A 25,432-nucleotide genomic window follows, 5' to 3' on the forward strand; every position below is an offset into this window, starting at 1 on the left:
TTCGCACTTTGGTGCTGCTCTTATAACTTTTTCCCCGAAAACACTTTTGTAGTTTAAAGTTATTTTCAAATATTTTGTAATTTATTGATTCTGTAAAATCTAATCGAATTCTGATTCTATGGTATAAAATTGAAGGGCATAGTTTATTCATTAATTCAATATTAGTTGTGATAAATGTAAAAAGATATTTCCTGATTTTCCGGGAAATATGATTTTGTTTCCCGGGAAAATCCCGTAATCAAAAAACCGAGAATTCCCGGGAATTCCCGGTGCGGGATTTCCCTACCCAAAACCCTACATATACGCTTTCCGTAATAACTTATTACGGAATTTAATCTAATTTAAAATCAATATGGAACCATGCTCGACCAATTTGGCTTTTGGGTTTGTATTTAACAAAAACAACAAAATATTTGTAAATATGAACATTTTTTTTTTTGATTGAAAAAAAAAATATTCAACAATTTTCTTCATCAAGAAAATATTTGGTTTTTATCAAGCAGAATGTGGAATATTTTGATAAATATTTTTGTCAATATGTGCAATATTTTATCAGTTGTATTTTTACTTTGTGATCAAATAATTTTATCGAATTTTGTCAATACGACAATTTTTTTATCGGCGGAAAATCGATAAATTTTTGATTGAATCTTTGAATTTTTCTATCAAATGACTAAATTTTTTTCTGTGTAGGGAGAACCCCCTACAGAAATATTTTTAGCACTGTATCGTCATTATAATTCCATTTCTATACATTATTGTTTGAAATACATACGTAATAATTACACAAAAAGCCATTAAAACTATTTGCATAGCAAACATTAAATACAACACTTCATTAAAACTTAATAAATGTTGTTATATGTATATTATAATCCAATGAATTATTATGTTCTTAAAATTATAATCCATAAAATTAAATCGGAATATTAAATTTCAGTATTTTTTTTTCTTCCTCTCTCGCCGCCTATGAAATGACTTTTCACGTACATATTTCACATTGAAAAACAGAGAAATAATATTTGTCTAACAATGAAATGCATTCATTATTGATGTCTGATTCAAATAAATATTCACACATGCATTCGATACATACACACTCGTACGTAGTTTGTCCATGTATAATCCAATTTAATGCCAAACATATTGTCACAATGTTGATATTGTTGGCCAATATAATTGCAATTATTTACTTAAAATCGAATACAACATGAACAAATAGCAACAAATGTACAAATTCATATAAAATACAATTCAATGCCCACTTATGTGTGTGTCATCATAACGCTGTTATAACCATGAATTACCGGACCAATCGGACGCACGCACACTTGTACACTCGCCACACCCAAACTCAATTAATACAATAACTCACCAGGGAGTTTGTTTGTGTGTGTTGGAAAATGAATAAAACTTACCGGAAATAGACACCTGGTGTACGTTGATCAATATCTGTGGGATAGATGCGGCCAACACGACATTTCGAAAAGAAAATACCAATAAATGAGGGATCATTTTTCTTGGGCCAATCCTTAACGGGAAACACCAAAGGATAAGTGAAATACTCTGGTGGATCGGAGAATTCCAAATAACCATTGAGTGACACCTGGGAAGATGGAGGAATTTTGTTAACGAAAATAGTTATTTAATAAAACGAATACATATTTCAATGAATATTCTAGAACTTACTCTGGTGTAATTGAAACGGAAACCAAAGAATGGCAATTGGAAATTTAAATTTTTATGAATCTGTGTTGTTGAGGCATGAATATCAAATTGATAATCACCACGTCCGCCATAGTAATCCTGATCGAAATACCAATACATGAAATATGAACGGATTTCAGCCAAACGTTGTGGGGTGATAGTATAGCCACCGGTCAACGCATGTGATGGCATTGTTGGTGGTGCCATGCGATTGTTGGGATCTAAAAGAAAATGATTAAATGAAGTTAATGTCAGTACATATGTATCAAATAAAATAATTTAAAATACATAAAAGAAGCAAATAATAAACAACAGAAAGGATATGATCAAAGTCGGCTGAACAGATTATATGATACCCTATACCGCCATCATTTCAATATAATTTTGCAAAATTGCATCACATTTTCTAAATGTCATCAAAATTACCTCAAATTGGCCAAAAAAATATACGAGCTAAATCCAGATCTGCACTTATTTCAAATTTTGTTGTTGTTGTAGCTGCACAAAAACCTACGCAGCAACATAGGTTTGATGCTGGATTGGCAGCCGCTGGCCGAAACACTATGTTTTCGGCTCAATCCGGTACGAAAGAACCCCTTTCCATGGGATTGAATCAACATTTTTGTTTAAGTGCGGTTAAGGGTCTGTGCGAGAATTCTTTGGAAATTTTTACCGAAGGTACTCCTAGTAGCCATTTTTACAGCGATATGATGCTTTTCGTGGGCAAGTCCATGTTTCCTGATATAATGGTCATATCGAGAGGAATGACTCCTAAAATAAGACACACTTTCAAAACGGACTATGTCGGTCCATTCCTTTAGGTACCTCCCCCGCAAAACTTTTGAGATTTTATCCTAATCCATATCTTTATCAGCAAATTCATACGCCCAAAATTTTGAAGACCCCAAATACATACGTTTTTTGGGAAAAATGTGTTTCAGTTCACACAGACTGAGGGTATACTTCTGTCTGATAATTTTTTACTTTTTTTTATATATTTAATAAGTCTTTTTTCAATAAAAAAGTCTCTCGGTTTCACTTACGTTGGAAAACCACACTGGTGCCGCATATTTTACCACAGACCGACCTAACGGGTTTTATGTGGTTAACAAGTGCTGCCGCCCAGGGACTTGAGAGCATGCATTTTTGAGAAAATGCTTAGAAAGTCTCAAAAATATAATTTTCATAAAAAATGTCAAGTTTTCTCGCAAAAAAATTTTTGGCGCTAAGTGTGTTGAACATTTTATTTTGCCTGGCCGGAAAAATGCATTTTCAATTATAGGTCAGGATGCTGTGGGTGCCTTTGCCATTTGCAAAAAGTGGCTAATCGGCCCCATGCTGTAATATATGTATAAAACGCCAATTGGACAATTAATACGCTGAGGCTCCACGTAATTTGCAATAATGACAGAATTGGGAATTTCTCTGTCATAATAGAGACAATCTGTAGCATGGGAAGAAATTGTGGTTCTCAACGAAAAACCCAATATATATTAGGGAGTATGCCCGCTATCTAGCAGACACATTATCGCAATTTGCATCAGGGGAAGCGTCAGTAGCTCTTTTTTCATATGTAGGCTAGTTTGCCGGTAAACGAGGGCCCTCTGGCTTAGACAACACGCAGTGTCGACAAGCATCATTTCATTTTTTTGGAAAGTTTGACAGTTTTTAGCCTATGTGTACTCAAGACAGTTTGACATACGACCATGTGTTGTGTTGTTTACAGTGACTTCAAAAAATCACTTTGCAAAAAAAAAATGGAATTTTCTTGTGAACATTTTCGTCCTATAATTTTTCACAAATGTCGACATGGATGATCACGGCAAGAGTGCATCGATCAAATTAAATCTGTGTATGTCGATAAAGGGCCATCCTATAGCACTATGAAAAACTGGCTTAATGAATTCAATCGTGGCTAACACTCGCAAAAACGAAGGTCGTTGAGGGTGGACCAAAATCGGCCCTTGTGCCAGAAAAAAATAAGCCTTGCGTGAACGGATAATGAAAGATCGCCATGTTTTATGCCGTGAAATAGAGGCATCGTTGGGCATTTCTTCCACCAAGTAAGATTTGATGAACATCTGGCCACAAAAATGGATTTTTCTCGCTGGATCCAGAAAAATTGGTCAATCGCTCAAAAAAAAGGCTCTTTTGGATTTGTTCCAAAAAATTGTGTATAATAAAAACTATCGCAGTGCTTCAAACGACATTTATAAGATCGTAACAGACGACGAATCTTGGACATATGCTTAGGAGCCCGTTATTTCTCTAAAATCTGTAAAATGTGCGAGTAGAATACTTCTTTGGGTAATACCATGCTTTGAGATTTAATATTTGCCTTGAATTTGAATGTAATTAAGGTAAGGTCACATTAGGCAAATATTTGCTCCAGCGACCGGCATTGTGCACTTACTGAGATCAAGTGAGTGTTATAATACATTGAATTTATGCTCCCTTTCTCTCAGTAAGCGCACACTGCCGGTCGCTGGAGCAAATATTTGCCTAATGTAACTGTACCTTTAGAAATAGTTTTATTTGTTTTTCATTGTTGAATTGTATTTAGTATTGAACGGGGTAAATTGTTTCGTATGTTTTATTTGTCATATATTGAATATGTATACCAATTTTATTGTAATTTTTCTTTCCTTAGAATAAAACGTAGTTTTTTAACAATAAACTGGAGTTTTGTGAACGCAAGACCCCGCAGGCAATCAACAAATTTTTTTATTTAAACAATTTGGAGCTGTTTTTAAGATCCTGTGGACCTGAGTCCGTATTTTGCTCGTAGGTCGGGATATTGTCAGCTAAATCAATAAATAATTGAAGATGCCAGCCTATCGAACTCCCAAGAGAGGAAGAGGAGGCAAGAAGACGTCAAACCAAACGTTTGAAGGAACTCATGAACAAATTCAAGAAGTATCAAGAGAAAATGCAAATCAGTTGAACGAAAATTCCGAAGAACATAGTGATTCTGTACAGAATATTCAAGATTCAATCGTAAGTATGGCTCAAGATGCCATCGATAATTCGAACATTGGTATCAGTCATGGTTTGGAAGCCAGAATTGATTGATTCATAGAGTATTTTAAGTATTTCACGCGGGAATTTGGCTATTCACCACTGCAGAACCTAATGCGGTTACGTGATTCATTGAAGGGTCGCTCCAAGGAAACTGTGGAAGCACTTTTGACCAATTCGCCGAATGTGGATGACATAATAGATATGTTAAAAGAGACGTTCGGTCGTCCGGAGTTGCTGATAAAGAGCCAAAATTGTAATATTAGAAAAATAAGACCAGTTGATGATGATATGGAGGGTTTGGTGATTTTTGCGAACAAGGTAATAAATATGGTAACGTTCTTACGTAACGCTAAAGCAGAACACCATATGTCGAACCCATCACTGTTAAGCGAACTCGTTACCAAGTTACCACAAAGTCGGTAGATACAATGAGCCGAGAAATGTTTAACATTGAGTGAACCAGCAACTGTTGCAGATTTTAGTGCATGGTTAATCGCAGTCCGCAAAGTTGCACACGTAGTCATCGATTCACTTCCTGTAACAGATTCGAAATGCCAACGATATAGTGACATTAAGAAAGTACACCATGCACTAACTACAGTCAATGCGTGCGCCTTTTTGGAGGAAGTTGCAAACAAGCGGATCTAAGTAAAATGTTTTTGGATTCCCACATTGGTAAACGCACCGAGATAGTGAAACGATTAGGAATGTGCTTTAGTTGTCTCAAGGTTGGCCATAGAGTTTCACGGTGTTTTAAGAAGGTAAGATGTCAACAATGCAACGAGGTGCATCATGTTTTACTTCACCCAGATAAGCCAAATAGAAGTGACAATTCCGAGATGCGCAACTGTCACGTTGGGTATGACCGAGGAGCTATTTTATTTCAAGTGGTTCCAGTTATCTTATATGGTAAAAAGAAAATAGTAAGAAAATTTGCGTTTGTGGATGAAGGGGCGGATGCTACTATTATCGATGTATCGGTTAATGAACTTGGCATAAAAGGCGAGAAAGATTCTCTGAACATCCAGCGGTTGAATAAGCAAACTTCGCGAGAGGACTGCGAAAATATTAAGTTGGGAATAAGTGGTACTTATGAAGGAGCAGAAATATATGCGATATCAAATGTGTGCACCTCGTCGAACCTTTCGCTACCAGAACAAAATTTAGATAAAACTTGGTCGAGTGACAAGTCGCATCTTGAAGTAATACCATATGAGAGTTATCGTGGGGCAAGCCCCCGTATTATTATTAGCCTAAATCACGCATTTCTGACAACTCCTTTAGAAACTCCAGTTACTTCACCCAATTCTGGTCTAATGGGAGTGAACACAAAATTGGGATGGATCGTTTATGGGCCCAAAAATTAGCCCGCATATGCATCCTTTAAAAGTGTTTTAATGCCTAATCGATTGGAGAAAGGTATGAAAAGTATTATGGCAACTGTTAGAGTGAAATCTGATATTAAAACGCTTACGTCAGAGGAGGATAGACGTGCTTCGAGTATTCCGAACAGTTATCCAAATGCTGGTAAACGACTGATGTTGAATGATCCAGAATATGCGAAAAATCATTATGAAAAGATTAAAGGTTGTCCGAAAGAAAGAAAGAACAAGTAAAAAAGAATCAGTCGGCTTTGCCGACAGAGATATACCCTCAGCCTGTTTATATTGAAACAATTTTTTACCAAAATACGTATGTATTTAGGGGGTTTTAAAAATTTTGGGCGTTTGAACCGAAAAAAATGTTGATAAGGATTAAAGATCAAAAGTTTTGCGGAGGAGATACTAAAAGGAATGGATCGACATTGACCGTTATGGAAGTGGATCTGCAGCCACACTACACTATACGGGCTGTTTGCTCAAGAAGTATGGACTTGCCCCTAAAAAACTTTTACCATCGTAATTGAGGCAGCGAATGCAAGTTGCTTCAACAAAAATCAAAGTGATTCGTTAATAGGTCATAAAGAGAACTTATCCGAAATTTTGTGTGGGAGGTACCGAATGGAGTGGACAAATATAGTCCATATTTGAACCTGTTCTATATCTGGTAGATATATTAGGATGTATAAGGTATATACCAATTCGGCCATTTCCTTCAAGAGTTATGGTACGAACAATTTTTCCGAACATTTTTGAACTTTTATGGGGGAGGTAACTGAAGGAGTGGACCGATATGGCTTATCTTCAAACTTAAACTATGTTTGGACAAAATATTACTAAGGCCATATTTTGGACCGAATCGGCAGATCCGTTCGAGAGTTATTTTGCGCTTACACGGTGTCATAGGGGGTTTTTGCAACTTTCACGCTATTTTCTCAGAAAGTATGGACTTGCCCCTGATAAAACCTGTACCGTCGTATGGAGGGCAGTAAATACAAGATGCTAAAACAAAAATCAAAGCAATTCGAAAGATGGCCCTAAACTGAACTTTTCCGAAATTTTGTGTGGGAGCTACCCAATGGAGTGGACCTATTGAGACCATATTGGAACCTCATATTACTCTGGTAGAAAGTTTTCGCTGTACAAAGTATGGACCAAATCGGTCACTCCCTTCAAGAGTTATCGTGCGCACAAACTTTCCGAACATTTTCGAACTTTTGTGGGGGAGGTACCGGAAGGAGTGGACCGATGTAGTTCATCTTCGAACTTAAACTAAGTTTGGGCAAAATATTACGAAAGCCAAAATTTGAACCGAATCGGTTCATCCGTTCGAGAGTTATCGTGCGCTCCAGCCAGCAGGACAGACAGACAGACGGACGGACATGGCTAGATCGACTCCAAATTGTCTGAAACACATTTCGTCCAAACATACTTGGGGTCTAAAACCATTATTTCGATGAGGCACATTTTCATCGTATCAAAGTGTATATACCCTCCTTAGCCTAAAGGCTAAAGGGTATAAAAAAGGTTTGGATACGATCCGACTATCGCTGCTACATACCATATGTGGCGAACAGAGCATCTGATATGTTGGAGTCAAGTAGAATTATAGTCCGGTCAAAATAGACATGCGTATAAGGGGGAAATAGCAAAAATTCCCACAAAGCTGAATTTTGGTGGAGAGCTAGGGTTGGCCATTAGAAGCAACGTCCTAAAAGTCCCCATCGATCCAATGTGTGCAAAACAAGTTATTCGGGGTCAAAGGTCATTTTTGGAGGCATTATTCAGTTTTTTTAATTTTTCTCAAAAACGGTAAGACTTAGCAAAAGCCGGCTAAAGTAAAAGTTGTAGATTTAATAATTGTCTACAAGAGTGGTCTTTATGACTTTCAAAAAAGACTTACCATTTTCGAGATATCGCGATCTAAAGGTCAACTAAAAAATTAGCCACGTAAGTACATTGTGAGGCGAACCGGTTAAAGTAACGACACTATGTGTTAGATACTTCCGTAAGCTTTCAAACGATATCCACTTTGCAGTAATCGGTTCAGTAGAACCAGGTCTAACCCGGTTTTTTAAATTTGGCCTTTCTGGTTGAATAACCGGCGAACCGGATCCGCAACCGTTGAAAATTACCTTCGGACAAAACTTGAAAAAAATCGGAGAGTTTTCGTTGGGGTCGTTTCCGTTGGGCTTTCGATTATACATGTGGGTTGAATGGGCTATTTTTGCATAAAATGACTCTAACATTGAATAACTCTACTAAACACGCTCCGATTTTGTTGGAAATTTTTTTAGAAGATAGCTATAATTTCGCTCTTCAAGATAATATATATTTTTTGTGGGACAGACTCGATTACTTCGTTTATTTTAGCCGGTTCGTCTGAATATTTGCATATTTCCCTTATAAGTGCATAAAAATCATGTGTTTTTAGAACAGATATATCTGAAGAATGGTTCCTTCTAGAAAAAAAATTATAAAGTTCAAACTTGTAGATAATTTTTCTGTCTACAATATTTACTTTAGTCACTTTTTGATTAGATCAACCGTTTTCAAAATATAAATCCGAAAACCTAAAAACCCTTAAAATTTGACCTTTGACCTCGAATTATTTTTTTTGCACACATGGTATCGATGGGGACTTTTAGGACATTGCTTCTAATGGCAAACCCTAGCTCTCCAACAAAGTTCAGCTCTGTGGGAATTTTTGCTATTTCAATGTCTATTTTGACCGGACTATTAGAACAATGACATTGGATACCCTACAACGAGAATCCTGCGGACGAAACAACCATAGCAAAGTTACTGCAAAATACAACCCGGATGGTACGTGGCAAAAATACCGGACTTCTATTATGACATTGAAGAAAATTGGTGGAAACAGCCTTTTATAGAAACTCAGAAAACGGTAAAGAGTTACCGACGAAATATTTGTGTGGCGTTGCAAAAGAAAAGTTAGGAAGAAATTCAAAGACGGCTGGTGGCGACGATGGATTCAAGAATGTTTACCGTATTTGACCTAACTGGAATTGGGAAGAATTGTTAAAATGTTCACCCGTTCGAATCGTTCTGCATTATGACAATGCGAGCTCTCACACATCGATTCAAACCAGCGCCTGTTTGACCGGACAAAACGTGGAATTGATGGGCCATGCGCCGTACAGCCCTGACTTCGGATTTGACTATTTTATTTGATTTCAGCATATCAAGAAAAAACGGCGTTGTCAACGACTTTCGTCGCCAGAAGATGCTGTAAAAGCGTTCAAAAACCATGTTTTGGATGATTCTCAATCAAGCCACTGAAAACAACGCAACACATGGACGCATGTCAAACTGTCCTAAGTACGCTTAGGCTAGAAACTGTCAAACTTTCCAAAAAAATTTCAAATGACGCCTGGCGATACTGCGTGTTGCCTAGGCCAGAAGATATTTTAGTGGCACTCGTATGCCCTTCAGAAATTAAAATATGGACCAAAATTACATTTTTATATCTTTCAAAAATAATGGTCAATTTCACGCGCTAAATAATACAGATCATCGTCCAAAATTGTAGGCATCTTCTTCGAGCTGAACTATTACCTCGTGCAAAATTTCGTGACTATAGAGAGATTTATGATTACACTACAAACAAATAACATAAACAACATAAATAATAGGCTGTAGCTCTGTTATCTGACCTCGTACATCAACATAATTGGCATCAATGGAAAGGTCGAGAGATCGTCTTCCAAATATAACTCATGTGGGCGAAATGTGTCTTGCAGAAATAAAGATTTAAGCTGTATATTAAAAATGTTAACAATTTTCACACAAAAGTTGTGGTTCATTTAATCCTCTAATCATAATCTCAATTTGCTAGCTTCTTCTTTGTCAAATACTCTTACCTTATTTAAAATTCCCAGGCGATTGGACTGTTATTGTGACCAACAGAGCCGCTACAAAATTGGATAAAAATTATGTTTTTGGGCCAATAACAATAGGTGTCTATTCTGGTCTGAACCCGACTTCCATGTAAAGTTTCGCGACGATCAGTCCATAATTGCGGCCTGGAGTTGGATTACAATTTATAATGGACAGACGGACGGGCGGACACATATCTCAAAATCGCTTTATCTTGTCGAGATATGAAGATTGGTATACCACATTGGGGGGTCTCCGACGAATATTTCGAGGTGTTACATGAATTTTTGCCTAAACAAACTAAAATTGGCAAAAGGGATCATTTTGCCAAGCTTTTGTTATTAATTTGATTTTGTCATTAAAACCTATTCGGTTTGAATATTTGGTTAACATCTGCCGAAATATAATATATAATTCATATAAAGAGTATACCAAATCATGAACCAATACTGAGGTTTACTATGCAATAAGAACTCCTGGTACCGGATTACAGCAAATTCGGTTGAACAATGGTAAAATACTTTAAGGGGTTGGTTACCTCTAGTTGTCACTTTCAAAAAATCGAAAAAAATATTATTGACTTATTTTGAAGTACAGGTAGTATAAAATTTCAAGTCGATCGGAGCAAAATTGCCTGAACAACTTATTGTGATTTGCATGTAGCATGGAAACTTTAAACGCATGTTTCTCGAAATGACATTCTTGATGTCAGTGCCAACGATAGCTCGAAAACGAATCGACCGATCTTCATATGGTTTGGTGAGCTCATTATATAAATAAAAAGCTTGTCTTTAAGCGAGACAGTTTTTTTCATTTTTTGCCCGATTTTTGGACAAAAAAGGTCAATTTTTTCGTTCAAATCGAAATTTTGACTTTGCAGCTCACAATTTTTTTTAAATCAAATTTTTCAAATTCTGTTTCGCTAAAAGACAAGATTATTAGTTTAAGAACCTAACGCCCACAAAAATATACCAAGATCAGCCCATCCGTTTTCGAGCTATCGTTGGCACCGCAAAACGCTTTTACAGAAAAAGGGTTTCGAAGGTAGCCATTTACCACAAGACTATGCAATATTTTCCAACAGCAAAAATTCCAAAAGTATTATAAGATATGCTCTATCAGATGAAAGTAAGAACGATTTAAATATATTGGTAGTTTCGTTGAAAAAAAAATTATGAAAAATGAGTTTTTTGGTCTGCACAACTAGGGATAACCCCTTATTTCAGGATGATTCGTTACATGGGAGGGTTTTTAGGTCACTAGGACCCATTGTCAGTTCTTTATATTATCTAGAAGTATTTTTGTTGCACCTTTCCTTGTAAGTGCCACCACTGTGTGATCGTTCTTTCCTTTTTAATTTTTCTTATGTTCGGCATTCCTTCCCTGTGGATGTTAACAAACGATGTAGTGACCCCATCTTAAACTAAACACCAAACTTTGCCCATAAAAATCAAAAACGTCAAATAATATTTACACAAAAAATATCCTCCCCACAGAGAAACCATCGCTTTTCTTTTTGTTTTCAAAAATATAAAAATTTTATTGATATTGTTAAAGTTATACTTTAAGTGGGTTTGTTTTTTCTTAAACTATTTATGTACTAAGTACACATGGACATGCTTACATACTAACACACTCATAAACATTTAGAGACTATAAGTTTACTTAAACACTAAGGCTAACTAAAACTAAATACTAAATAAAAAAAGTTAACTGGCAATAATAAAGTATTTAACACAAAGGCAAGTTGGGGGAGAGATATCGTTGTTTTTTTTTCTCTCCCCCACGAAGAGGTAAAGCAAAAGTTTCAAACTTATATCAATGTATGGACTATCCTCAAGGTAATGTTTAAGTGATAGAAGAGGGAGAGGAGAGGAGAGGGTTGTGTGAAAGCGAAACCACAAAAGCACTGTAGAATCTTTTTGACGGTGTATGGCTTTTGGGATTTTGGCCACGTTGTTTGATGCTGCTGCTCGCTCCTGCCTGTCAGTTATGAAAATCCAAAACTACTTTAGGCTAAATGCTTCTTAGTTCTTTTTTGTACCAAATCGTGGCAGCTTAACTCAAAACATCACAAGTGGAAAACAATTTAGTTAGTAGCTGTTGGCTGGTCACACCAGCTTTTTCGTTTGTCATGGCAAGGGGAGGGGAGAAAACGCTTGTAAAATGTAACTAACTTCCTTCCTTTGATTTCCCGTTTTGTTTCTTTAGCTTTCCATCATAATTCGACGCTCGTATTCTGCTACACGTAATTTAACGGGCATTACCAAACTTAAGTCTTCCATAACGGCATGCATTTGCGGTTTGGTACCACCATTCGAGCCAGCCGTTGAATTTTGCCTTTGTATGGGTCGTCGTGATTTCTCTATGGAGGGTTTGCGACGCAAAGAATTTTTACGCTGGATTGAGGAGCTATTATTAAAGATGGGAGTGGAGGTGGAGAGTGGTGCCGCCGGGCAATTGCCTGCCAAGTCATTGAATGCAGCAAAGGATGGCGAACTGATGGTGTTGCTTGGTGGCTCCTGGAATGAAAATGTTGCAGCCGATGCAACCGACAATTGTTGGCTGCTTTCCCCAGTTGGCGGTGTTTGTGGTGTGAACAAGGAGAATGAAGCGGATCCAGTGTTTGATGATGATGCTGATGATACACCGGCTAAAGACAATGACGAACCATTTGCCTGCCATTTTGATGACTTGCCGCCAAATGCCTCCGGCACTGGTGTTGGCTGCTCAAGGTGCAAATTTATATGGGTGGACCAACGTTTGGGTTTAGCTGGTGCTGCAAAATTTGTATTCAAGCTCTGTGTGCTGCTGGTGGTATTATTCAGCGTTGCCCTGACCTGAGTTTTGGAATTTTTCAAGAGATTTATAAAGGTGTTGTTGCCAGCCGTGGTTAGGGTATTAAAGTAGCTTATGCGTTCCTTAACAGATCTCAACGTGCCTTGTGATAAATTATCATTACTGTTATAGGTGTTGCAGGTGTTGTTGCTGCTGTTGAGACTAATGTTACCCATGGAACTGCCAAAGGTACTGTTGGCATTACCGCTCATGATGGATGTGTTGTTGGCAGCAAATGTTGCATTGCTTAGATTGTTTGAGGTAATTTCCGTTGCTTGGCCGTCTGCTGGGTTGGGCACAACTTCCTCCTCCCCTTCATTGGCCTCTTGCTCAAATCTAATCGAATTCCGTTTGGACATTTCCAATGCTTTTTCCTTGATTTGGCATGACCAACTTTTGTGGCCAACCATTGTTTGTGGTTTTGTGTGCTCTTCTTCTGGTTCACTATCCTCACTGGCTGAGGAACAGTTATCACCACTGCTGCCCGAACTGTGTTTTGACATTTCCAATGCCTTGGCCCGTAGTTCATGAGACCAACGTTGCTTTTGTGGAACACTTCGACGTGTATGTAATTGCATTTCACCAGTTACAGGTGCCGTCGATGTTGTTGCACCACCCAAACCACTTGAGTAAATTGATTTTGGGGTTTCATTAACATCTCTGAAGTAGTTTAAGGGTGCAGTTGTGGGTTGTGTTGCCGATGTTGGTGTATAACAGATGGCCGGCTGGCTATTGATATTTGAAATGCCACCAATGTTGTTGTTGCTGCTGATGATTTTGCCGTTACAGTTATTATTTGCCAATTGATTTTGCAATGCTGCCATTCTTGGTGGTTTCGGTGGGGGATGTGACAAGTCAATGTCATCAACATCCATGCTGTCATTGTGTATGATGGCTCCGGGTCGATACGAGGGCATATTGTATGAATAAAATTGAAAAGTATAGGCACTCAGACTCATTTTCAATGTTTTTCGTTTGAAATAAAGGTTCCACGAATAATGAAAATTTTCGAGTTTTTTAGTTTTGAACTAAAAATATTTGTTGTAATGCTTGTCACGTTGCTGCTTGTTGTGAAAGAAGGTGTTTAATGAGTTTGTCACGGCTGTCGTGTTGCCTTTTATAGCAAAACAAGCCGCTCTAAAAAATAAGACACTCTAATCCCCGTTAGGCCAACTACCTGTTACTACGTCTCTTGTCCCTTTCTCTTATTCTCACGTATTCCATTCTAAGTAGGCAAACAATGAAAAACACCTTTTTTTAAGTCCTTTACATTTTAATCCTTGCATGACACACTTTTTGGGTCTTTCTTATTAAAAATTTGCATACCTGTTAAGAGACCCAAATACACTCACACACACGTAGTGAAAGGATGAAATATCTCACACACCTATGTGAAACTTCTCAACCCACTAGTAACTAACTAACTACTCAATGATTTTATTCCTCTTGTAAAGTAAAGTCTATTCTTAATTACCATCCTTAAATTTTTAATATGATTAACTACAGTTTATAAATGGCTGCAGGACCTTTGAGCTTCTTCTTTGGTGTAACGAAATATGTTGGCTTTTGCCAAATATTTAACAAACATTGATCAGGGTTTAAGTCACCTTTGCCAGGTGATATAATTGATGCTTACTTTAAGGTATTTCTAATGTAGGGAAATTTTTGTTAATTAGCTTAATTAGTATTTTCCCCTACTTTGGTTGGATTTGTAAAATTTGCGGATTTAGCGGCGACAAGTTCACTTAAATGTTTAAATTTCTATAAGGAGGCATGGGATTAAGCGTTGTAAAATATTAGAGAAGGGTGAAACATACTTTTTTAATAAAAATCAATTGGTTCAAATCAATTTATTCAAATCAATAATGACGGAGTATGACAAAAAAATCGTTAAAAATCCGCATTTCATAGGTTGAAGGTTGGTAAAAAAATTCATTAGAAAATCACACTTTTTAAGCTGGCAATGGTTAGAAATAATCGTGAAAAAATCTACTTTTTAAAACCCGAATAATTCTTAAAAAACTCCACGTTTTTAAGGCCAACGGTGGGTAAAAAAAAATTCTTAAAAAACTCCACGTTTTAGGCCAACATCGGGTGAAAAAAAAAAAATGTTTAAATCCACGTTTTTTCAAGCTGAAGGTTTTATACGTTGGCGGTCGATGAAACAATTCCTTAAAAATCGTTGTTAGGCTGATGATGGGTGAAAAAAATTCTTTAACAATTTTATTCTGACAAAGGGTGAATTTGAAACAAATATTTTTTTAACCTGAAGGTCGTTGAAAAATGTTCTTTAATAAAAAAATCTTTAAAAAATCCTAGTTTTATTGTTTCGTTTATGAGAAGAGAACAAGTAAAAAAGTATCAGTCAGCTATGAGAAGAGAACAAGTAAGAAAGTATCAGTCAGCTGTGCCGACTGAGATATACCCTCAGCCTCGGACATAAAGAAAGGAACCATGCTACCAAAAATTTAAAAACGACCAGACAAGTCCTTAAGCTGCACTCTTTCCAAACTTTGTATGGGAGGTACACGAAATAGAACGTTATCTTACGTACTACCCAGTTTAGTTGGTGCCGGCAGCCTTTTTTAATGTTCTGCGAAAAATCAAAATGATCAGACACGAGCTATAAAAGTGCAAAATATAGTCCATAATCCGACCTGATACATTTCTAGATGAAATAATTAATTAATTTTAATTGTTCCAAAAACATCCCAGGCAGAACAAGGGAGTTTTCTTTGTCACCGTTGAAAATTTGATGTTGCCTAGTCGGGGAATCGAACCCACGACAATCTTCGTGCAAGGCGGGCGTGCATACCATTTGCACCACCGTGGCACCTCAAATGAAATAATACGAAGTGCAAAGTTTTTAACCAACCAGAATTTTCCTGCGAGAGTAATCTTGCGAATTTGCCATTTTGGTTGGTGCCGTCAAGGTTTCTTGGAGCTTTTAAGCCATTATCTCAGGAAGTATTGGCTTGCGCCCGAAACAAATTGTACCGTCGTAAAAGGAACCGCAAGGAAAATTTTGAAAAATTTTCAAAACTATCCGAGAGGAGTTCTTAAACTTCACTTTATCCGAATTTTGTGTGGGAGGTAACCGAAGAAGTGGACCGATATAGTTCATATTCGAACTTAAACTAAGTCTGGACAAAATATTACGATACCCAAAATTTGGTTCGAATCGGTTAATACGTTCGCACCACCAAGACAGACGTACGAACATGGCTAAATCAACCCCAAATTGTCTGAAACGGATTTCGTCCAAACATACTTGGGGTCTGAAACCGTTACTTTTTAAATATTGGGGAAGGAAACTAAATTTGGACAAAATATGACGAAGGCCAAATTTTGGACCAAATCGATTGATCAGTTCGAGAGTTATCGTGCTCTCCAGCCAATACATATGGTGCCACAGGGGCTTTTTACAACTTGAGGCAGCAAATGCATGATGCTTCAATAAAAATCAAAGTGATTCGAGAGAAGGTCTTAAAGTGAACTTATCGGATAAATCTTATCCGATATTTTGTGTGAGCGGTGTGACCGATACATGTTACCGAATATTTGTATATGTTATTAGTTATTTTTTTTTTGGTTTTTTATATTGTCCAACTTAATATATACACATACCTTAACGTCCTATGGCAATTCCCGTTAAATATGCACTTGCCATTGGTATAAGTGCATCACGAAATATCGAATCTTATTTGACAACCGATATTATAGAATTATTTTACTTCGGTTTATTCCTAGTGGAAGTTGAATATGCTAACTGAAGAATATAATTTTCTTCTAAACATTACATTTGGGCGATGTGTGTACAATAGGGCGGCCCAAAAAACGAATAAACTTTTTAAAGGCCTACCCCCTATTTTTATTCGTTTGATTCAAAAACCTTATGGTATATGAAATTTTCTACAGATCGGTCCACCCGAGCGATCTTTGTTTCCATAGTAATTTGTATAGGACCAAAAGTGAGGTTTCACGAAAATACTCTAAGGGCCGTATTTATGGGTCAATCGCTGAAGAGACTTTACCAATTCATTGTTGTGACTTTAAACGATTTTTACGAAAATGTATGATAATCGGTTAACGATTCCCCCTGACATAATTTGTGTGTGGGCCGAAGGTGAATTTTCCTGATATTTGGCCCGATTTTCATAAATTTTTATAGAATTAGTTTTTTAGCAAAAAAAAAAAATGGTGATTTTCTGAAAATTCACCTATGAGAATATGAAATACCAAATTACAGCCACTTCTGTAGAAAAATTATTTAAATGTGTACAACCTAGTGTACAACCTTTAAAATACGTAAACTCGGAAGATACTGTGGTATATATGGGATATATACCAAAATATGATCCTATATTGATGCGTGTAGGTTTTCTACACATTGAGAATCCGAAATACCAAGTTACAGGCACTTCAGTAGAAACATTTTTTAAAAGACTTAACCTATGACTCTGAGAACCCGCTGTATGAAATTACAGTACCTTCGGTCGGGAAGGGGGTTATACCAAAATGTGATCCTATGTAGGGTAAGTGTACTAATAGTCGGCCTCTTAAGCATTTTCTTACTTTCAATCTTTAACCTCTCCGAGTGAAAGTGTCCAATTATCTTGAAGCCAGGTTGATATGCCTCGAAATTGTGTGTAGTTTTAGTCCATATTTAAATTGTTGGTGAGAGAGGGTGTTGAGAGGCTAAGAATTACCATATGCCTCACCTCTCTCTCCTACAAACTGACAATTGCCGCAAGGAAAATTGCCTAATGTAAATATGGACTTAGATTTAATAAGTACATTTGAAATTATTTTTTTCCTATATTTGTGACAATTGATTTTTTAAAAAAGTGCCTTTTACCAATATTCGACCACTATATACCAAAAGTCGGCCATGATATATACCTATAGTCGGCCACTAGACCTATATTTGATAAAATTCGTTATTTTTATTTAAAAGTAAACAATTTTTTCACAAACAATACATGTTTCCATTCATAGTGTGTCAAATATCTAACAGAATATAGAGATTTATCTTAAATCAATTAATTAGCTTAATGACATTCTTAAGTGGCCGATTTTATCAAAAATTATTGCACCAATAGTCGGCCAATTATGACGGAATAATGCCAAACCATGCATTCTATTGGATTGAAACACGGTAAATACTTTTTTATTCAAAACTAATTTTTAATCTGCCTTTAGAGTAACTACTTAACGCTATTCTCAATTTTAAGTCAAGTTGAGCTAATACTAATCGAGTACATTTATGCTTTCCACACCCATGCCGACTATAGGAACACCTATACTTTTGTAGTTCGTAAAGTTGGTCCCCAAAAAATAGCAAAATTAAAAATAGTTTATAATAATTGCCATGTCAATGTTCTCTTTAGACTGTGCTTTACTATAACAAATGAAATAACGTTGACATCATCACTATTTTTTCCGTAAGAGAGACGATTTACACTTGTGTTGAAAATAAAAAGCCTAAATTCTGGCATAATAAATTATCATATCGGCATGAAATGTTACACAAATATAGCTGACAGTAGTGTTAAAGCTTGCATACGTTTATTTTTCACATTTTGTTGTAATAATTATCAGTTATTAGCAGACCCCGCTCCGCGTTGTTGGTCCGACGTAGTAAGTTTTGGTGACAACTTTTAATCGACTTTGACAATTCTTCGGTCCATTGTCAAACCGAGGAGGATTTTAAATTTATCAACAGATTTTGTCTGTAACATTTATTTTCTATTATGGACTTTGTCGGATTTTTTCGCCCATTGATGCTGTTTCGGATTAATTATCGTCCATGTTCCCTGTTTTTATCCTAAAGCGATCTAATTATAAAAGTTATAAAAATGGTGGTCGGGACGTGGTGTAATTTTCTTTCCATAAAAACCTAAGTTGGGTTATGAAGGCATTTGATTCTTATACATAAAGATATGGCGTTTTTTAAATATTGCAAAGGGAAATACCTCGCCCCTTCCAAATTCAAGAAAATATGCATCCTATTTTCACCGCGGGCTATCCCTGTACATTCCCTGAAAATTTAAGGAAAATCGGTTCAGTAGTTTTGTAGATGTAACATATTTTAAAAAGTGGGAGTGGTCAAGTCTTTTATTCCCAAATAAGTACGTAAGGTTGGACACAAATTGGCTTAATCTGCACATAAGTGAAAATTGTATACTTTTGTGAGGGAGGCACCTGAAGCTGTTGTACCATATACACCTTTTTGAAACTTGATGTACTTTTGAAATCCAGTTTACGATGTGTAAAGTATCGACATAATCGAATATTCAATTCGTAAGTTATCGTGATCATGACTACAAAAATATAGAAACTTTTGGTGTATTTATCTTAAGGATTATGGACGTTCCGAATAAATGTGCACGTTTTACTAATAAATTAATAAATTAAAGCTCCAAAGTGCTGAACTTTTGCGGAAGAGGTACCTGAAGAAATGGAAGAGGATCTAATTTTGGGAGTAATTTTTTTTTGACAGCTATCGTTCCAACCATCTATTTTAATTGGCTCTAGTAAGGTTTTTTAGAGCATTGGGTCATTATGTCAGGAAGCAAGGGTTTAGCCTCGAAAACCCTTCGATGAACATTTCAAAACAATCCTTGGCAGTCCTTAAACTGCAGTTAAGCGAAAATTTTGAAGTTTTATGAGCTAGGTACCAGAAGGAGTATCTTCGAATTTTATGTTAAGTAAAACAAAATATATTATGGTCACCCTAAAATTCTTTAAAGCTTTTGGAGCACTATCCCAGCAAAATGTTCGATGCCAAAGATGCAATTCAATCATGGGTGCAAGTGATCTGGCATGTCATTTTTTTAGCATCTTCATCGATGAATTTTATATGAGCGTGGACCCCAAAAGATGCTATTCAGTTTTTGATCCAAAGCATGTCATTTCCACCAATGCTTTGACATGTAATTTTCACCAATGCTTTGGCATGTCATTTTCACCAACCCTTTGCAATGAAATTATCATTGCGCCGAGAGTTTTAACAACGTTGGTTGTGATTTCGAGTCTCCGACAACATCAAACCTATTGTAAATAATTAATCTTATATATTTAGAAAAATCTGTATAAATAAAAACACAAAATTCATCTCTATTGGATCGATGGAATGGGTTCAAATGCTGATGAAAAGATCGGATCTTTCACGGCTTCCTTTGCATGGGTTCAAATGCTAATGAAAAGATCGGATCTTTCACGACTTCCTTTGCGTTGGTTCAAATGTTAATGAAAAGATCGGATCTTTCATGAATTCGTTTGAACCAATGCAAAATATGCCATGAAATCACGTCATCGTATGGAACCCCTTCCTTCAAATTTTGCTGGGATGTTAGTCCATAATAGGCAATTTTCCTTGCGGCAATTGTCAGTTTGATGGAGAGAGGGGTCAGGTATATGGAAACCCTTTGTCACTCAACACCCTCTCTCACCGACAAACTGACAATTGTAAATATGGACTTAGGAAGCATTGACTTGCCCACGAAACATACTTTGTTGTGGTAAACAAAACCTTCGGCAAAATTTTCAAAAATATGGGAAAATTGTGTACTTTGTTGAGGGAGGCACCAGAAGTTGCTGTACGATATAGACCTCCTTGGAAATTGATGGACGACTGGAAATTATTGAAATTTTGGAATTTTTTGGATCGATATGGTGCCACCTTTGTGCAATGGTATGAGCAGACGCCTTGCACTCTTCACACCTATACGATTTCCAGGCCAAGCAACATCACATATTCAACAGTGGCAGGATATATCTTCCAGGCTGAGTATATCTGAATGATCGGCTAATCTGAATGATATTTATACCACACTATGTGGGGAGGGTATTTTAATTTGGCTTTGGCTCAAAAGTTTTTAACACATCGAAATAATGGTTGTATGCCGACCTTTATATATACCAAATTGAATTTCTCGAAGAACTGAATCGATCATTCCGTTTGTCCGCCTGTCCATTTAAATCTTTTTTTTTAGATTTTGATGATGGTCAGAAAATACTCAGAGGTCGCAATGGGCAAAAACACTTTTGTGGAAAAAAGTGAACGTTTTATTCTCAGGCGAATATTTCCGCTTCTATTAGGAGTAATCCAAAAGAAATGGGTGACAATGCAAATAGGATGCAAAATAGGTTACAGTGGGTGGTAAATCGATCGTCAATCAATTTGTGGATTTTTTTCAATATGGTTATGTCTGCTTTTGGTGGACATATTCTAAGGGAAAATTCGATTAAAGTAGAAATGGAGCGATAAACGATTCGTTGGGTCATTGACCCGGGGTTCCATCGAAAATCCTTTTATCTGATGAGTCTCATTTCCAATTCGTTGGCTATGCCGACAATCAAAAATGTTGCATCTGGGGCCCTAAAAGCACAAGAACTATCACGGTGCTCTTGAACCAACTTTAAATGAAAGGAGCTTACACCTGGGAAGTTTTTGCGGATTCTGAAACTACAATTTTCATAGATGAGAAAAATCAAAAAAAATCCCCGGAGCGGTTAAAGTTCACATATTTAGCGTTTTTTAGGTATTCACGATTTTGGTTGGAAACCGTAAGCCCTTTTAAAAATGGAACAAAGGAAAATGTTGTAGCAGTGAAAATTCTCTACAAGATTGTCCTCGATGATATTTTCGTAGGTTTTACCATTTTTGAGATATAGAAGTTCAAATTGGGACAATTCACTGTGTCGAGGTTTGGAGCCTATATGACATTACTTCCGATGACTGTCAAAAACCTCGACAATTTGTATTTATTGGCGCCATATAAAATGTCATCAACGTCAAATCAAAGAGAATAATCATCTGTTAACCTTTGAAGCAGAAGCAGCAACTTTGCCGCAAAAGAATTAATTATAAAATAAATAAAACCAAAGTTCAGACCGCTTGCGTCTATTAAACTAAGTGTTTCATTTAACCTAAACCACCAGTTTCCTAATAGCAACACGTAAGTATCGCCTGAATACTTGTTGTGTTGTCTATATTCATTGAAGTGCTGTTGTTGTTCGTCTTTGGACAACAATTAATTTCGGCTCTAAAACTACTCTGTAGATTTAGAACCCCTACAAGTCCATACGCCTGTATCGGAACTTGTACACACTGACTGTATCGTCTCCTTATGAAACAATGTCATGACTGCAATTTCCCAAATTAAACTTATATGTCTCAAAAATGGTACAACCTGGGAAAAATTACAAAAGCCAACCTTCTTTAAAATTTTCAAAGCTATAAGATTTTCTCTAGTCCCATTTTGATAGGTCTTACCGTTTTCAAGCAAATCGTGAAAACATAAAAAAAACTTAAAAATGTGACCTGAACTTCTGTATCTCAAAAAAAGAACTAGCAACGAATCATAGCGGTCAATCCTCTAGAGAATTTTCACACCTTCAACTTTTTCTTTAGTCCCACTTCGATAGGACTACTTAAGGCGCTCCTTTCATATAAAGTTGCTTCAAGAGCACCGTGCTATTGTTGAGAAGCCTCCCTATCCTCCACTAGTGTTTGTTTGGTGCAGTTAATGTTCCGGAAGGTCCATTCAACCCTATTTTTTTGAAAATGTGGTTACATCAACACTTAGTGTGGCTATTGACAGATGATTACTGATTTTTTTTTTTTTTTTTGGTCGGAGTTAGATGGTATTGCTATGGACAACGTTTACTTTCAAGAAGACGGCGCTACGTTCCACACAAGCAACGAAACCATTACTCTTTTACGGAGAAAGTTTCCAGACCGTGTTATCACTCGAAAAAGTGATCACAATTGGCCACCAAGATGTAATTCGAATGCTATTGGCTATACAAAATTTCATGAAAAGGATACGATCCTGCACATGCTTCCATACACACTGTAATGGATGGTAAATAATAACAAAAACAAATGCAAAACATTTCCATAATTAAATTCAGATTATCTGGGAAAAATAAAAAACAGCAACAACAATAAAGTGGTCGTAATATGACAAATGTGAATCCTTGCAAACATTTGTGGATTTTTCCATTGATTTAGTTTCGTTTTGTTTTTTTTTTCGCCTTAAAAACCCCTATTACTGGGAATTGAACAACCGTTACAGTTTTTCTCGAAATGAAGACAAAACAAAATAACAAAAAAACGACAACGAAGTTGTTGCAAAAATTAAATCCACTTTCATATTCGTTGGGTTGCCTTTTTGCTTGAAGTTATGCGATGTTGATTTCCTTTTTTGTTGTTGGATTTTTGTTTTTTACTTAAAACGTTAATCCGATGGATTTGAAAAGTTTTCAAATTGCAGCTGCTGCCGTTATTTGGTCTTACCACTGTCGCTAAACACCCACGCAATTTGTTGTTGTGCACCAGGCGTTGGTAGGTATGCGTCAGCGCCACACACATGCACACCAACACATAATTCATAAGGATGCTGCTGCTGCTACTTCACATGACAATAATTCAATGTTGAAATATCCGCTCATAATGTTAAGCGTTCGCTAATCTTTTTATGAATCAAACAATGCACACACATGCTCACACGCGCACAATGGCAAATTGGGAGTATTCGCTAATCCTTTTTTGTCACATTTATCATGTAACATAAATCTCATTTAAAACTTTTTGCCTGTCGCATGGTTTTATGATCCGATGTGGGTGGTTGGGTGTTGTGTGCGTGTATCTCTACGTATTCACAGTTGTCCTGCATAATTGCCTATATTGTAGGTGACACTTAAGTAGAGGCCATAAAACCCCTCTCTCTTAGCATAGTCATGTTACTGCTGACTGCACTCTAGTAGTCAGGTAGTTGGTCTCAATGCCACAATTTTCTATGAGACGGCAGTTGATGATGGGCTTAAACGTAACCGAAAGCAACAACAACAACGACACAGGACACATTACACAAATGCCATTTTCTCCTTAGTATCAGACAAACTGTTACCATTACCGACAAAAAATTTTGATGGTTTAGGTTATTCAGCGCGATTTTTGTGTAATGCAGGCATGTTACATGTCATGGTGTTAATTAGTTTTCTCGGCACAGTGTTACGAAATCGAAGAAAAATAATTGTGAATGAAAATTTATTTGATATTATTCGGCACTTTGAATATGCTATTAACACAAAATGATAAACTCTACCCCTCGAAATCAATCCCACAGCGGCGAGTTCTTCGATACCGGATTGACCTGGAACTACACAACGCCTGTGTTCCGGCCAGCGGTTGCTGTGTATTCCAGAATGCCTGCTCCTGATTCTATGGTCTGTACCGGGACGGAGGAACCAATAGGGATGTGCTCGGTTTGTCACATCCGCATCCACCACACTCAAACTTTGGTGAGATCCAATGGAGCTGGGAGTAGATGCATTTCAGGGGTTGTTCCAATGTGAGGGTCTACGACAGGGACCATGTTTCTGCATGCTGCGTGTACACAGTCCCAGTGAGCCTTAGTCTTCGTCATCAGAACTCGAGACTCCTTCTTAATACCCCCAAACAGCAATCGCTCAGCACTTAACTCTAGCCGCTGCTATTTCAATACCCGAAAATTTATTCATTTTGAAATTTAATTGCAATGGACCCCGAGGTAAGATCGTGGAAATGGTGGATTAGATGAGTCAGAAGAATATTATGGTCGTGGCAGTGCAGGAAAACAAGCTCAACAACGTACTGAGCAAAGATCGCACCAGAAGTAGAGGTGGCATATTAGCTGGCCTATTTCACCAGTCTGTGCAATACAGACCTATTCGCTTGAGCCTGGCTATAATGACCCGTACATGGCGTGTAAGGCGGAAGCTGTCAGGTGTGGAACTGCCGAGGTACAGTTGCTGAACCTAAACACCCCGCCTATAAGAAGCTTTACTCCAGCCTATAGGCCCAACATTCGGTGTTTCTATTGACCCTTTCCAAGGAAAGGGTGTTTCTATTAACCCTTTCCAAAGAAAGGGTGCTTCTATTGACCCTTTCCAAAGAAAGGGTGCTTCTATTGGCCCTTCCCAATGGAAAGGATGCCTTCATTGACCGTTTCCAAAGGAAAGGGTGCCTCTATTGACCCTTTCCAATCTAAAGGGTGTCTCTATTGACCCTTTTCAATGTAAAGGGTGTTTCTATTAACCCTTTCCAAAGAAAGGGTGTTTCTATTGACCCTTTCCAAAGAAAGGGTGCTTCTATTGGCCCTTCCCAATGGAAAGGATGCCTTCATTGACCGTTTCCAAAAGAAAGGGTGCCTCTATTGACCCTTTCCAATCTAAAGGGTGTCTCTATTGACCCTTTTCAATGGAAAGGGTGTCTCTATTGACCCCTTTCAATGGAAAGGGTGCTTCTTTGACCCTTTCCAATGAAACGGGTGCTTCTATTGACCCTTTTCAATGGAAAGGGAACTTCTATTGGCTCTTTCCAATTGAAAGAGTGCTTCTATTAGCCCTTTCCAATGGAAATGGTGCTTCTATTGACCCTTTCCAATAGAAAGGGTGCTTTTATTGACCCTCTCCAATAGAAAGGGTTCTTCTATTGACCCTCTCCAATAGAAAGGGTTCTTCTATTGACCCTTTCCAATAGAAAGGGTGCTTCTATTGACCCTTTCCAATAGAAAGGGTGCTTCTATTGACCCTTT

The 25,432-nt window shown here is 37.1% G+C and overlaps 2 protein-coding genes across 9 annotated transcripts in view; both read right to left on the minus strand.

The window, feature by feature from the left end:
* The window catches only part of mesh (sushi domain containing 2 mesh), a 172,264-nt gene that overhangs the window by 125,367 nt on the left and 21,465 nt on the right, over positions 1 to 25,432 (minus strand). For all 8 annotated transcript variants that reach the window (XM_073959977.1, XM_073959976.1, XM_073959974.1 and 5 more), the window contains 2 exons: positions 1,690 to 1,928; positions 1,419 to 1,606 (listed from right to left, as the gene is read on the minus strand). In XM_073959977.1, the coding sequence (XP_073816078.1) occupies positions 1,419 to 1,606; positions 1,690 to 1,928 (427 nt within the window). The remainder of the gene's footprint in view (positions 1 to 1,418; positions 1,607 to 1,689; positions 1,929 to 25,432) is intronic.
* Positions 12,215 to 13,804, minus strand: bnk (bottleneck). The gene is made up of 2 exons (XM_073963742.1): positions 12,609 to 13,804; positions 12,215 to 12,419 (listed from the first exon to the last, which is right to left on the minus strand). Exons 1-2 carry the CDS (start codon positions 13,802 to 13,804, stop codon positions 12,215 to 12,217), a joined length of 1,401 nt encoding a protein of 466 aa, XP_073819843.1.

This window comes from Musca autumnalis, unplaced genomic scaffold (genome assembly GCF_047663935.1).
Source record: "Musca autumnalis isolate F117 unplaced genomic scaffold, ASM4766393v1 scaffold_1, whole genome shotgun sequence".
In the NCBI taxonomy this organism is placed as follows: Eukaryota; Metazoa; Arthropoda; class Insecta; order Diptera; family Muscidae; genus Musca; species Musca autumnalis.